This window comes from Salvia hispanica, chromosome 2 (assembly GCF_029641045.1).
Source record: "Salvia hispanica isolate PSC_SH4W2 chromosome 2, Shi_PSC_v1, whole genome shotgun sequence".
NCBI lineage: Eukaryota > Viridiplantae > Streptophyta > Magnoliopsida > Lamiales > Lamiaceae > Salvia > Salvia hispanica.
In genome coordinates, this window is record NC_142693.1 from 64,988,202 (window position 1) to 65,003,809 (window position 15,608).

Here is a 15,608-nt window from a genome sequence, read left to right on the forward strand (position 1 = left end):
CTGATTCTGTAGAGGAGGCGGAAAGAATGGAGAAAAATTAGGGTTTGAGATTTTAAGTATATATAGTATAATATAATATATATTAAAATGAAATTCGGTTTTTCGGTTTTTCGGGTATTTTTTTATTCCGAACCGAAAAACCGAAATTTTAAAATTTTAAAACCGAATCGAACCGAAAAACCGAAAAAACCGAACCGAATTTTAAATTTTCGGTTTGGTTTGGTTCGGATATTCGGTTTTCGGTTTTTTGCTCACCCCTAGGTCCACTACAAAAAATGGTAAAAGTGAAATGAGTCAAATTATCTGGGACGGACCGAATGGAATATTGGGTCAAATTATCTGGGACGGAGGGAGTATTAGTTTTAAATGAAACGTGGGTTGAATGAATTAATGGAATGTGGGACCCTATTACCATTTAAGGTAAAAGTGAACCGGGACTCCTATTCGCGGATGAACTAAAATGAAAAAACGGGACTCCTATTCGCGGAGAGAGTATGAGACATACAAAACTTTTAGTTATTTTTTTAATTTTAAATTAGTTTTAAAGTGGTCCATTTAAGGGCGGATGAACTAAAATGAAAAAACGGGACTCCTATTGCTATTAACCTAATGTGCTGATTGAGACCACTGGGCCAAGTGGGGTGATATATAAAATTAGGCAGGCCAGCCCAAAATTTGGTCGTCTCGGGTTAGAGTATAGGCTAGCCTGAGTGCCCTATGATATAATCCAACATAAAATCATGTAATGTTTCGGGAATGTGTTATATTGTTAACTCAGGGGTGTGTTATGTTGCTAACTATTTAAATTGCTAACTCTGTTAACTCATCAATACAATGTATTAAAAATGTCAACACAGTGACATCAAAATGTCAATACATAATATCAACATATTATATTGAAGTTCAACAAAATTATGTGTTGATATTTTAATGTCATCGTATTGACATTTTTAATACACTGCGTTGATGAATTAGCAAGTTAGCAACTTAAGAAAGTTAGCAATTGATCACTCCCCTGTTAACTCATCCCTAATTAAATTGCTAATTACAGCTAAATGATAGTTATTGAATCATGAAATCAAGGCACAAAATTATTCGTCCATGAATATCAATATAATGCACGTAAAAGGTCAATTATTGGTATTAATGTGAATTGACCAAAAGTTAGTTATAACCAACTGTGTAAAAACATCCAAAGACTTTAAATGATTATAACTATCTCAATTTAAATTATTTTTTACACAATTTATATCAAATTAAAGATTATTTTGTAAGGATTCTATCGACATCTCACTTGCATATGTTCCGATGTCAAAATTTGAAATAAATCTTGAATTTTCGTATTTTTTGGGTAATAGTTCAATGTCAATATAGCTATCATAATAGGTTAATATAACACATATAAAATGTCAACGCTAAATTGTGTTGACGTATTCAATTAATCGTATTGATATGTTTAATATACTATATTGACATTTTGATAAAAAAAAAAAACCTAATTTTGGTAGTTTTCTTATGTTTTGAAATTTAAATAATAACAAAACGAAATATATGTGGCAATTTGTAGACAACAAGATCTCAACTAATCTTATGATCTTAAATTAGTTGAGTTACTAACATAAATACATAATTCAACATTCAGGTTTCATAATCTCAACAAAATCCAACAAATTACGAACCTTGAATTACAGGAATGAACATCATAATACACTTGAATCCATAGTTTTATTTCTTTTGCTTGCCTGAAAACTACAAGTGAATTAATATTGGATGTGACACGGTAATGAACTTAAACACAACACAATATGTCAAGTTCACAAGCACTAGTATTTTAGAAAAAATGAATTGATGCAATTTAAAAAAAAGTAAAAAGGCTAACCTGTTAACCAAGTTGAGAGTCTGGCTGCGACTTTTCATCACAAGTAAGAACAATGCAGACGAAATTCAAAGAGAGATTCTGGAAATTTCCCGGCAGATGCGAAAACTAAGGGATTGCAGCAGTCTACTAATTCAATTGTAGTTCTGACCATTGAGGAATCACGCATCCAATCGAGATGTTTTAATTTGTAGCAATGTCGTATGCTCAGGAGCTTAAGCCTTGGGAGGCTGCCATGCTGAGCTCTCAATTGCACCAAATCGCTGTCTTCAATTAAAAGTGTCTCAAGTTTCAAAAAACAGCTCGATTCTATGTCCCATTTTGGGCCTCGAAATGCATAATGTTCTATCCCGAGGATAATAAGATTTGGTAGCATCGATCCAATGTCGTTCATGTACTGCCAAGGATACCCTAAACCACTCAACTTCAATATAGTAAGACTTGATGGGAACATTGAAAGAGGAACCATAGTCTTCCACTTCATATCCGGTTGATCTACAGCATATGAAAGACACGTCAAATTCTGGAGTTCCTCTGAGATATTAGCCAAGCCATTCAACAAGTTGCTATCATCGTCTTCATCATAAGGCTTCCTCACCGTAGAAATGTATAGACACCTTAAATTCGGAATTCTTTTGAGAATTTCTCTAGTGCAACTCTTTGTACCCACGCCTGAAATAAAATAGACTTTGTCCAAAATAGCATTAGAATTAGAATTGGGGGTTGGCAGGTCCCTTCCCTTGACATTAATAACCTGTAGGTTTTGCATGTCCCATATTCCCATTGGCATATATGGCAGAACTCCGCACTTTATAATTTGCACATATGGATTGATAATCAAGAATTGAAGGTGTAAAAGGTTGGATATGGAAGCGGGGAGCTCAATGTTGCAAGTTAGGGAAAGATACTTTAGACAAACTAGTTTTAGAATTTCGGGTGGGATCTGATAAAATCGGACCATAAAAGCATGTAGTACCCTGAGAGACTTAAAATCAATGACATGTACCGGCACTGGATAAGGGTGAAAAGGACCATAACAGAGGAGAGAATGAACAGTGGATGGACAATCACTTTTTATTGAATCATACACTTCTTTGATGGCAAATAAAGTGTTGGAATGGACACACAACCGACGCTGACCTTTCAAATCTTCATTGCAACTTTGTAAAACATGCAAAAACTTGATTCTACTAGCTTCTTTCCTACACAAGTGCTGCCAACAAGAATGCACACGGAAATCTCCATTTGAAAACCAAGAAAATCGTTCAGGATTCCACAGAAGAAGATTGAAATATTTAGCAAGCACCTCCAGGCAACGAGACACAACTTGTTCAAACCCATTCTCTTTCAAATTTTGTGTTCCATGTGGTTCAAGAAACCCTTCAGCACTTATACAACAAATGAGGTTGATGTGCAGTAAAAGATTATGATATGGGAGGAAAGACCCCAGATAGAGAAATAACATTTTCAAATATTGAGGTGAGTATTCGTAGCTTGAGTGAAGTACCTCTGCAATTTGATCATATGCATCCACGAAGATTGAATTATGTTGTGTTTCAGCTACCTCAGTCCAATATTTGAGGATACCTCCTTGGTACCTCTCACTGGCTTTCCTTAGGAGAGTTGCAACTGTTACTATCATGAGTGGAAGACCTTCACATTTTTGTGCAATCTTTTCTCCCAATTCCTCAAGGTAAGGTGGGAAACCTTTTTCACCAAACACCTTCTCACCAAGTAATGTCTTACTTTCTTCTTTATTCAACAAGTGTACTTCATAAGAAATTGGGGAATTTTGAATTCTTAGCCTGCTTGTAAGCAAAATTTGCACATTCTCTATTCTCAAGCTATCCATTAATTGTGTGTCCCATTTCCATACATCATCCAACACAATCAGACATTTCTTATCCTTGAGTCTCTCTTTCAAGAGTCCAAGTAATTTCTTGTAGTCATCGTCGACTCTTTGGGTAAGCATTTGGTGGTGAGTGTTGGGATCCACTTGAGCTAGAATGCATCGTAATGTTTCATTAGATTCACATTTTCTGCCCACTTTGACCCATGCTCGAAGCTCGAAATGAATCTGAATGGATGGATCGTCAAATACTTTCTTAACAAGAGCTGTCTTTCCAACCCCTGCCATCCCTGTAACTAACAACCGGTTCCCTCTATCATTGATCAAATAATCCTTGACTCGTTCATATTCATCAGATAATCCAACCATCTTTGAGTTGATTCCACCAAAATCAATTCTTGAGGAAAGAGGTTCACCTTCTTCTTCAGGCATATTCAGCAGCTCCATTTCGTACCCGGCCTCCATCACCGCCACCCTCTCGATGAAGCAATCAACGCTCTGTTGCAGACTCTGCATATCTACTAAGAAAGACAAGCGATCTCTCTCACCTCCAGACGAGCTTTCGAGATGCGGAAGAATCTGATCGGTGTAGTGGGACTCTAATAAATCTTCGAATTCCCATATGGCCTCTTTGATTTGTTCGTCCAAATCATTCACCTTGGTCCTGATCTTACTGCAGCTCGTCTCATCCAACTTTAGTAGAACTTTTTGCAACCTACACATAGCATCATAGGCGGATTGTAAGATCTGTGGAGAGGGAGGAATCAGCGAGATGCGAGACGATTGTAGAAGACTCTCAATGGTATTCTTGAGAGAAACTGCAGCACCATAAGCCGCCATCTCCCAATTGAGAATGGAAATTGAGAATGGAAACTGAGAATGGTATTACTTTAAAGTTGGTTATGGGAATTCTGCAATTGTATTCTGACAAACGACAATAGGTTGAAATTTGTTAGTATATATATATATTGCATCTCGACATATTTCATTGGTCTACAAAGCCAGCTTTGATTATGCTCAATTATTGAAGCTATCAACAAGACGGCAATGGTAAAAGACATTTAAGCAAGATGTGGAAATAATACTATTCAATTGAATGGAGTATATTTTTGTTTTACTCCATAAGAGATTAAACCACCAAAAAACAATGTACTAAGCATATATTTCTTCTAAACAATTTATTTATAACTGAAGAGTTAGGTGAAAAACAAAGTGAAAATCATGCACAAATACAGTTCAACATTTAGGTTTCATAATCCTCAACAAAATCCAACAAGTAATTATCCTTCGATTTTTAAACAGCATGGTAATTCAACTGCATTGTTGGGATAACGCAGCGTTTGACCTCTCGTTTGCCTGCAAACCAATAAATGAGCACATGACATGAGTGTTCATAAATATTCCAAACATGTTTCGTGATTTAAGCTTATGGTTGATGTCTTTGGTCTTGTTTTTGATGTCCAAGAAGATATGTGAAAACAGCAGTCAACAACCTAAAGAGCATATCCTAGAATGAATATGACACAAGCATTTTAGTTAAGTAAGAAATGAATTTACGCGATTTGTGGAATTGGAGTAGGAAGGCTAACCTGTTAACCAAGCTGAGAGTCCAGCTACGAATTCTCTTCTAAAAAAGAAGAGTCGCAAAGAACTGTGAAGAGAGATTCTGGTCTTAATTGTTTGGCAGAAATGACAGCTTTGGGATTGTACTCAACTAATTCAATTGTAGACATAGTGACCATTGAGGAATCACGCGTCCAATCGAGTTGTTGTAATCTGTAGCAATGCCGTATGCTTAGGAACTCAAGCATTGGGAGGCTTCCATGTTGAGCTCTCCATCGCACCAAATCGGTGTCTCAAGTTTCGGAAAACACCCTAATTTTATATCCCACTCTGGGCCTCTAAAGGCATACTGTTCTAACTTGAGATCCTCAAGATTTGGTAGCAGTGAACAAATGTCATTCATGTGCTTCCATATACACCCAAATTCTTAATAATTTTAAATTAGAGAATCTTTTGATAATTTCTCTATTGCAACTCTTTGCAGTCACACCAAAAAGACATGAAAGTTTGTCCAATCTAATCTCAAAGGGAAACATAAATCGAAGTGAGATATGTATGACATGAACCCTATTTACCTCTACTCTTGAAGCTCAATCCAACTACAACCAGCTTCTTTCCTCACCTCTATCTCCTTCATCGCCCTCCTCACCCTCGCCGCCCCATCCCAATCCCCGCTACGTGCATACACATTCGACAAGCTCACGTACACAAACTCATTATGCCCCTCGAGCTCCACCAGCTTCCCGGCTGCAACCTCAGCAACCCGAACATCCCCACAGCTCACACAAGAACCTAGCAACGCCTTCCAAACCATCCCACAAGATCCGAACCCAAGTTCACCAATCATCCCCTCAGCACCCCTTACATCCCCTTCTTGCCCCATCACCTTTATCATCAAACAACAATGCTCCGGCGTAGGATCAACCCTATACTCAATCCTCATCATGTCAAAGTAGCCCCTCATGATGTCTAAACGGACCCCACCATGCCAGCACGCAGACAGAACATTGAGGAAGGTGATCTCGTCCGGCTTCAAGCCTTTCGCTCCTTTCAACTCCTCAAAAAGCTCAAACACCTTCCCCGTGTCACCATTGTGCGCATAGCCTGATAACAACGCATTCCAAGTGACTAAGTTCTTCTCTGGGAGGGACTCAAACAACCACTCCGCCTCCTTCACCGCCCCACACTTGAAGTACATGTCAATGAGCGAGCTCCCCACCACGACATGCTCATCAAAACCACTCTTCAACGTGCAGCAATGGGTCAAACTACCCAATGTGAGTGAAGACAATCCAGCAACGCTACTAAGAACACTCGAAAACGAGAACTCATCCATACGAACACCACACGAGTGCATCTTGGAGAAAAACCTCACGGCGTCTCTGCCTCTTCCCCTGTTTGCATACCCTGTTATGATCGCGTTCCAAGAAGACGAGTTCGGGTTTGGCATTGTTGAAAGCAGAGATATAGCATCTTCCACCACTCCATACTTCGCGGCACCATCTATTAGCTCATTGTACGAGATGGTGTCGGGATTAGGCATTCGACTAAAAACAGCAAACGCCTCATCAAGTGCCCCGTTTCTAGCATTTGCAGCAAGAACAGAGTTCCATGATATAACATCCTTGTCAGCCATTTCTCCGAAAACCTTCATCGCGTCGGAAACGTAGCCGCATTTCCCATACATATCAATCAAGCAGTTAGCCACAAACACGCTGCATTCAGCACCATATTTCACAATCTTGGAATGCAAAGATTTCCCTTCTTTCACTCTATTCAGTTGGCCACAAGCACACAAAGCCGTGGTGAACGAATACGAATCGGCAACAAGATTTGATTTTTCCAGCTGAGAAAACAATTTTAACGCTCGACGAAACTTACCAGAATGAACATACCCCGAAAGCAAAGAGTTCCAAGAAACCAGAGTTGGTTCAGGAATTTCGTCGAACAGATAGTGGGCATCGTGAACGAGCTCGAACTTGATATAGAAATTGATCAGAGATGTGGAGACGAACACGTTGGAGATGAATCCGGATTTGAGAACCAGCAAATGAAGCTGTTGGCCGTGGGAGAAACGGCGTTTACTGGTACAATCGCGGATAAGATGAACTAGATTGTAGGCATTCGGCATTCGGATAATCGAGCCCTTTGCAAGAATAGCAGCAGAATATCTACTAATTTTGCTGGTGCCAACTGCCAAGTCGGTAAGGTGATGAAGTAAAATGAAGAAAATTATAATTGTCAGAATATAAGTATGTTAAATTCAAATATTTACTCCACATTGCAAGAAAATGAAAATTTTCAACTAATACTAAAAAAAAGGACAAATTGTAAAAAAAATAAAATTCGTATGGATAAGTTATGTTAAACTTATGGTCAATTTTTAAAAAATTGCCAATTACTATATCTATATTTTTCTTAATTACTACTTTCATAACTCATCAGGAGTTTCATTTCTCTCCGGCGTGGATTTTAAATGTTAAGAAAAGCGAATGAAAAAATTACTCTTTCCAACCTCAAAAAATAAAAATAAAAACATACTTCCTCCGTTCCAAGATAAGTGAGTACAAACTTTTCGGCAGGGAATTTAAGGAAATGGGGTTTTGTTAGTAAAGTGGAAAGTGAATAAAGTAAAAGAGTTAATAAAGTAGACATAAAAAGTAAGAGAGATAATACCAAAAAAGGAAATGGCTCACTTATCTTAGGACGTCCAAAAAATGAATGTGAGTCGCTTATCTTGGGACGGAAGGAGTATAAATAACATAGATTTTAATGTACAATTGGTAAAGTAAAAACATGGAAAAAGGTAAAGAAAAATAGCAAGAGGAAAAAGGTAGTAGAAGGAGTTTAGTGGATTATAGTGTCCACATTATAAATGATATTTATAGAAAATTTTCCATATTTAGTTTCGACTTGATCTAATTTTGGGGAATGGCCCAAAATGGTAAAAATTAGTCTATTTTTTTAGGAGAGGGGAGTAAATATTAGTGGAATTTGGCCTATTACAGTTTATAAAAAAAAGTCAATTGAGACTCCTATTCGGGCATACTGAAATAGAAAAACGGAATCTCAAATGGGAGAGTAAGGGAGTATCCTAAAAAAATTAAAAAATTACAAAATCAAAAAAAAAATTAAAAAATTTAGGGTTTAGGGTTTAGGGTATGCATGATGTTGTACATGAAAAATATTATACTGACAAAAAATCTAAGTGACAATAATTCCGTTACAAACATAATCCAAAATCCAGATTTCACAATCATCAACAAAATTCAACAAACCACAATTCTTATATTAAGAAAGCAACATAGTAATACAAATTAAGTGAAGGGATACTACGGCATCTGACCAATTTTGCTCTCTCATTTGCCTGAAAACAAAAATGAACATATATATGAACTGAGTATACATAAGTTCATCAAAAAATAGGAAGAGTGGCAATAAAATTGAACAAAACATCTCCACTTTAAATCATAAGAACAGGCATTTTACTTGAAAGAAATGAAGGCTAACCTGTTCACATGTTGAGAATATAGGAGCGATTTCTCATCACAAATACGAAGAGTAGCAACGAAATGTAATGAGAGATTCCGGTAATTTTGAGGCAGAAGCGAAAACCAAGGGATTGCAGTCTACTAATTCAATTGTAGGTGTGACCATTGAGGAATCACGTGTCCAATCGAGTTGTTTTAATTTGTAGCAATGTCGTAGGCTTAGGAGCTTAAGCCTTGAAAGACTTCCATGTTGAGCTCTCCATCGCACCAAATCAGTATCTTCAATTACAAGTGTCTCAAGTTTCAAAAAACATCCTGATTCTATATTCCATTCCAGGCCTCGAAAAGCATAGTGTTGTAACTCGAGGTTCATAAGATTTGGTAGTAGCGAACCAATGTCATTCATGTGCTTCCATGGACACCCTATGCCACTCATAATCAGTTCTGTCAAATTTGATGGGAAAGTTGAAAGAGGAATCATAAATTCATACTTCATCTCAGGGTTCACTACCATATAAGAAAATACTTTCAAATTCTGGAGTTCTTCTGAGATGTAACCCAAACCACTCAATGGATTGCTATCATCTTCATCGTCATAAGGCTTCAATTCCAGCACAATTCCTAATGTCCTTAAATTAGAGATTCTCTTGAGAATTTCGCTAGTGCAACTCTTCACGCTCACACCAAAAAGAAATGAGAGTTTTTTTAGAGTAGCATCAGAATTAGGGGGTGGTGGTAGGTCTCTTAGCATGATATCAATATGTTGTAGCTCTTGCATGTCCCATATTTCCACCGGCATATATGACAAAGCTCCACGCTTTTTAATGTTTATAGATGGATGGATATTCAAGAATTGAAGTTGAAAAAGATTGGATATGGAAGCGGGGAGGTCTTTGTTGCAGGTTAGGGCAAGATATTTTAAACAAACTAATTTCATAATTTCAAGTGGGATATGATAAAATCGGACCTTAACAGCTCTAACACTCTTAGCAACTTGAAATCCATGTGATGTATTGGTATCGGATATTGGTGGTTGGGACCATGACAAAGGAGAGAACGGGCAGTGGTTGCACAGTCACTTTTTATTGAATCACACACTTCTTTGAAAGCAAATAAAGTGTTGCAATGGGAACACAACCGACGTTGATCTTTCACAACACCTTCTACGACTTCTTCCCAACTTTCTAAAACATGCAAAAACTTGATCTTACTAGCTTCTTTCTTGCACAAGTGTTGCCAGCAAGAATGCACGCGAAACTTGTTTTTTGAAAACCAAGAATGTTGTATTGGTTCATATAGAATAAGATGATACCAGTCAGCAAGCTTTAATGTGCAATTAAACATATAATCTTCCAAATTTGGTGATCCCATCGGTTCAAGAAACCCCTCAGCAGTCAATAGATAGAAGAGGTACGACAATCCGATATCCATATATGGAGGGAAAGCTCCCATATATAGAAAAAACATTTTTATATCTTGAGGTAAGTAGTCATAACTTGGAAAAAGTACCTCATATATCTGCTCATATGCATCCACGAAGATTGGATTGTGTTGCTTCTCGACTACTTCAGTCCAGCATTCTGTGGTCTTGTCTTCTTCAGACAGAAGCTCTGCAACCGTGACTATCATAAGTGGAAGACCTTCACATTTTAGTGCAATCTTCTTTCCCAATTCCTCAAGGTGAAAAGGGAAACCATTTTCACCGAACACCTTCTCACCAAGTAATTTCTTACTTTCTTCTACATCCAACAAGCGTACTTTTACAAACGAAAATAGATCAATTCCCAGCCTGCTCGTGAGCAAGATCTGAACATTCTCTTGTGGCACGTTATCCATTACCCGTATGAGATGTTTTATGTCCCATACATCATCTAAGACAACGAGACATTTCTTATCCTTCAATCTCTCCTCCAAGAGTCCACCTAATGCCTCATCATCAACATCCTCTCCTTCGGAAAGCATTTGCTCACGAGTGCTGGGATCCACTTGAGCCAGAATGCATCGTAGTAGTTCATTGGATTCACATCTTCTCCCCACTTTGACCCATGCTCGAAGCTCGAAATGTCTCTGAATCAATGGATCATCAAATACTTTCTTCGCAAGGGTTGTCTTTCCAACACCTGCCATCCCAACAAGCGATAACCAAATCCCTTTATCTTCTGCAAGAAGATCATCTTTGACTTGCACAAATTGATCAGATAATCCAACCATCTCCGAGTTGATTCCACAAAAATCAATTCTCGAGGAAATAGGTTCGCCTTCTTCTTCAGGCATATTCAACAGTTCATCATTGTACTCCACCTCCATCGCGGCCAACCTCTCCACTAAGCAATCAAGACTCTGTTGCAGACTCTGCAGATCTACAGAGAAAGGGAAGTGATCTCTCTCGCTTTCGATTTGAGGAAGAATCTGATCATAGAAATGAGATTCGAGTAAATCTTCGAATTCCCATATTTCCTCTTTGATCCGTTCATCCAAAGCATTCACCTTCGTCCTGATCTTGCTGTACCCGGTCCCCTCCAATTTTAGGAAAGCTGTCTGGACGCCCAACATGGCCTTGAAAGCCGATATTAAGATTTGTGGAGAAGGAGGAACTAGCGAAACGCGAGACGATAGTAGAATAGACTTGATCGTATTCCTCAGAGAAATCGAAGCACCATAAGCCGCCATCACCCAATTCAAATGTGAATTATGAAACACAACAGTAGAGAGTTAATTAGTGGTGGTGAAGAGGGAGGAGTTGGTTCAATTGCAAATGATCTAAGTGTTAAAATGAGAAATGGTTTAACTATGATTTTTGTCTTTCTCTCGACAGTGTCAGCGCAAAGCATGTATCAAAGGTTATTATAGCATTAAATTGTATTGATCGGATAAACCATTGGCATTACTTTTGCCACTCAATTGAATATTTCGAAATCAAAGCTGACTAAGTCACTGTATTAGTTTATATTTCTGGGTTCAAATTTCAATTGTTCATAAAAATAATAGTCCCTCTGACTCAACTAATTAAGGTGGGTCGTATTTCTTTTCTGAATGTTAAACTATGTTTAAGTCATTTTTTTTGGCAAAATATAAGTTTTTTTTCTGTTTTATTTTATCTTTATTTAGCTCATTTAACATAAATTTTTAATTTTAATGTCCAAAAAAAATATCTCAACTTAATTGAGACGGAGGGAATAAGTAGTCATTTTGTCCCATCATTTAGGCCATTAATCGAAAATGTCCACCGTTAAGTAATTTCCATTCAGTACCTATCATTTCATTTTCGGAAATATCCTTACTTTCAGCGATTAGAATCTACGCGAAATCTGAAATTACATGTCAATAACCCAAATTTCACGTTGATTGCCCGAAATTATACCCCACATCTATTAGTCAATTGACTTGTAAGAAATTTTTTCTAAAAAAATGGTACCTAATTATAATTTCCTAAATGCTTAGATATTTTGGATAAAACTCTTAAACGGTGAGATAAAATAGGCCATTACCCTCTCTATTTGAAACTAAAATAGAACCATACCTGCTAATTTTTAAGCCAGCTAAAAGTAATTTAAGCCAGCTGCTTCTGAAGTACGAGTATTATTTTTAAATTGAAGAGAAACGAGTATTTTAATTAAGTATAAATTTTTTTTATGCATAGTTGTTGAAGATATGATCGAACTTTGTGTCAATTTTTACGTCTTTTCTTACAAAATTATTGGTTCTAGCATAAATTATTATTAGTAGAATTCGTTTAGTTTTTGGGCTTGGGCCTTAGGCCATTTATTATTTGGTTGGTTGATGCTATGTTTTGTTGTTGGGCTTCGGCCATAAATTATTTGTCAAAGCTAAATATACGACACTCGATCGTTCTTCGATTCTCAATTGCGAGTTTGTGAATTGTGACCCTTATATATTTAAATTTGGTCGTCTTTCTTAATTGTGAGCCAAATTTCTTTATAACAAAAATTAATATATTTAACCTCTTTGATTTTATTCTCTTTTCACTTTTCACTAATCTATTTATTCTATTTTCATTTATAATATTGATCTCTTCTTTTATTTTTACTTCACTTAAATCATTTTTAGTTTTTGTGTCAAAAGAAATACCTCAATTATGATAGGATATAGAATAACAATGTTCGTATAATATTTCAAAATGAGAAACTACATTTTTAGTCCCTGAACATGACTGATACCATCTGCGGTCCCTATTCTTTAAAAATATTATTAGACGTCCCTGAACATTGATATAATATCACTGAAATGACTTTTTGCATTTTTTATATCAAATACCATATAGGCTACATCGATTACTTATGCCTTTTTCATGAGATGAAGAACCATTATTTTAGTTCATTCATTTCTCTTCAAGTATGTGTCATGACGAGCAATTATTTGTCATATATTTTGACAACTCCTCTTGTAGGAATACAACATAAATAAATGAACAAAGTATAGCCGAAGTGGTGGTTCTCTCTCACATGAAAAAGAACACAAATAAATAGCTCTTATAGCCTTGGACATTTTGGTCTAAAAAATCTTATTAAGTGAAAAAGTCCTTTCATCTATACTAAATCAATGTCCAAACATTGTTTGGTGACATTTTAAAGAGTAGGGATAGCAGATGGATTATAGCAATGTCATCTAAGGACAAAAATTATACACTTTCTTTAAAAATGGTACATGGATGTCCATGGACTCTTGGGCAACGAGAATGGAAACTGCGAGCAACAAGTACATAGTTTTTCTTCAATACATCAAAGCCAAAGGCATTTATTTACATCCAATTCCAACATACAATAGATGAACAAATATGATGTACAAATCATTGATTATCCAAACAATAAGAAACGCATCAACTGATTCAACATAATATGAAAACAAAGATGAAAATCATTCATAAAGGGAAACGGTTATATGTAATCCTTGAATTAGGGAAAAATACATGCATTGTTTTCACACAAACCAAACTGTTTCGACATTCAACTTTCATAATTCTCAACAAAATCAAACAAATCATTCTCCTTAGATTCAGAAAAACAACATGGTATTACAATTAAAATGATGGGATGATGCGGAACTGACCCCTTCTGCTCTCTCATTTGCCTGAAAATGATATATATTAAAACATGTTACTGTATTTGATTTACACAACTATCATACACAAGCAAATATATGGTTGATATATTTGGTCTCGCATTGGGTATGAACCCAAAGAAAAAAAGTCACTTGTTTTAGATAACAAAAATAGCAGCCAACATCCTAATAGGGGTACTAAAATAAAATATGACAAACACACATTCAGTTTAAATCACAAACACAAGCACAAGCATGTTAGTTAAGAAATAAATAAAGAAATTGATGTGGTTTGTGCAAATTAAAAGAAGTAGAAATGCTAACCTGTTAACCGAGTTCGAGATATCTAGATGCTGACTTCTCATCACAAATAAGAACAGTAGCATCGAGATTTTAGGAGAGATTCCGGTATCTTCGCCACAGAAGTAATAACTAAGGGATGGCAATCCACTATTTCAATTGTAGGTGTAACCATTGAGGAATCAAGCATCCAATCGAGATGTTTTAATTTGTAGCAATGTCGTAAGCTTAGGAGCTCAAGCCTTGGGAGGCTTCCATTTTGAGCTCTCCATTGCACCAAATCAGCGTCATCAATTATAAGTGTCTCAAGTTTCAAAAAACACCCCGATTCTATATCCCACTCTGGACCTCGAAAGGCATACTGTTTTAAATCGAGCTTTATAAGATTTGGTAGCAATGAACCAATCTTATTCATGTACTCCCATAGACACCCTGTGCCACTCAAGCCCAATATTCTCAAACTCGATGGGAACATTGAAAGAGGAACGATACACTTATAGTACTTCATATCAGGGTTCAATACAGAATATGAAAGTAACCTCAAATTATGAAGTTCTTTTGAGATATAACCCAAGCCATTCAGTAGGTCACTATCATCCTCATCAACATAATGCTTCAATTCCATCTCAATTCCTAAACGCCTTAAATTAGGGATTCTTTTGAGAATTTCTCTAGTGCAGCTCTTTGCGCTTACACCAGAGAGAAATGAGAGTTTGTCCAGAGTAGCATTAGAATTAGGGGTTGGTAGGTCTCTTCCGCTGATAAAAATACATTGTAAATCTTGCATGCCCCATATTTGCCCGGGCATATATGACTGACATCCAAGCTTTTTAATATTCATATGTTGTTGGATTAACAAGAATTGAAGGTGAAAAAGGTTGGATATGGAATCAGGGATCTCTTGGTTGCAAGTCAAGGCAAGATAGTTTAGACACACTAGTTTCATAATTTCAAATGGGATCTGATAAAATCGGACTGCATAAGCATCTAGTACCTTGAGCAACTTAAAATTCATGGCATGTATTGGCACTGGATATTGGTGGTGAAGACCAAAACAGAGGAGGGACCGGGCAGTAGATGAACAATCATTTTTTATTAACTCATACACTTGTTTGAAGGCAAATAAAGAGTTGCAATGGGCACACAACCGACGCTGGTCCTTTATAACATCATCGCAACTTTGTAATACATGCAAAAACTTGATCTTACTAGCTTCTTTCCTACACACGTGCTGCCAACACGAATGCACGCGACACACTTGTGATGAAAACCAAGAGCTAGTGTTGTAATCGTAAAGAACAAGATAGTACAAGTTACAAAGATCCCTCCAGACTTTGACAGTAAATTCATCCCAAATTTGTTTGCCAAGCAGTTCAACAAACCCCTCAGCACTCAAAAGTTGGAAGAGTTTTTCTCGCTGTATATCACTATATGGAGGGAAAGCTCCAAAATAGACAAATATCATTTTTAA

The 15,608-nt window shown here is 36.7% G+C and overlaps 2 protein-coding genes and 1 pseudogene across 3 annotated transcripts; all 3 read right to left on the reverse strand.

Annotated features, from left to right (window-relative positions):
* Positions 1 to 1,714: 1,714 nt before the first annotated feature.
* LOC125202262 (putative pentatricopeptide repeat-containing protein At5g47460) lies at positions 1,715 to 7,567 on the reverse strand. Of its 2 annotated transcripts, none has more exons than XM_089063782.1 (2): positions 5,315 to 5,870; positions 1,715 to 4,649 (listed from the first exon to the last, which is right to left on the reverse strand). In XM_089063782.1, the coding sequence occupies exon 2, from the start codon at positions 4,563 to 4,565 to the stop codon at positions 1,917 to 1,919; it is 2,649 nt and encodes an 882-aa protein (XP_088919908.1). In that variant the 5' UTR covers positions 4,566 to 4,649; positions 5,315 to 5,870; the 3' UTR covers positions 1,715 to 1,916. The 2 variants fall into 2 exon arrangements, with proteins under 2 accessions (XP_088919908.1, XP_047956586.2); XM_048100629.2 differs by lacking the exon at positions 1,715 to 4,649 and adding an exon at positions 4,667 to 5,081 and having other exon boundaries at positions 5,315 to 7,567.
* Positions 7,568 to 8,834: 1,267 nt separating this feature from the next.
* Positions 8,835 to 11,511, reverse strand: LOC125202630 (putative late blight resistance protein homolog R1A-10; annotated as a pseudogene).
* Positions 11,512 to 13,631: 2,120 nt separating this feature from the next.
* LOC125218187 (putative late blight resistance protein homolog R1A-4) lies at positions 13,632 to 15,602 on the reverse strand. The gene is made up of 2 exons (XM_048119815.2): positions 14,162 to 15,602; positions 13,632 to 13,867 (listed from the first exon to the last, which is right to left on the reverse strand). The coding sequence occupies exon 1, from the start codon at positions 15,600 to 15,602 to the stop codon at positions 14,202 to 14,204; it is 1,401 nt and encodes a 466-aa protein (XP_047975772.2). The 3' UTR covers positions 13,632 to 13,867; positions 14,162 to 14,201.
* Between the last annotated feature and the right edge of the window lie 6 nt (positions 15,603 to 15,608).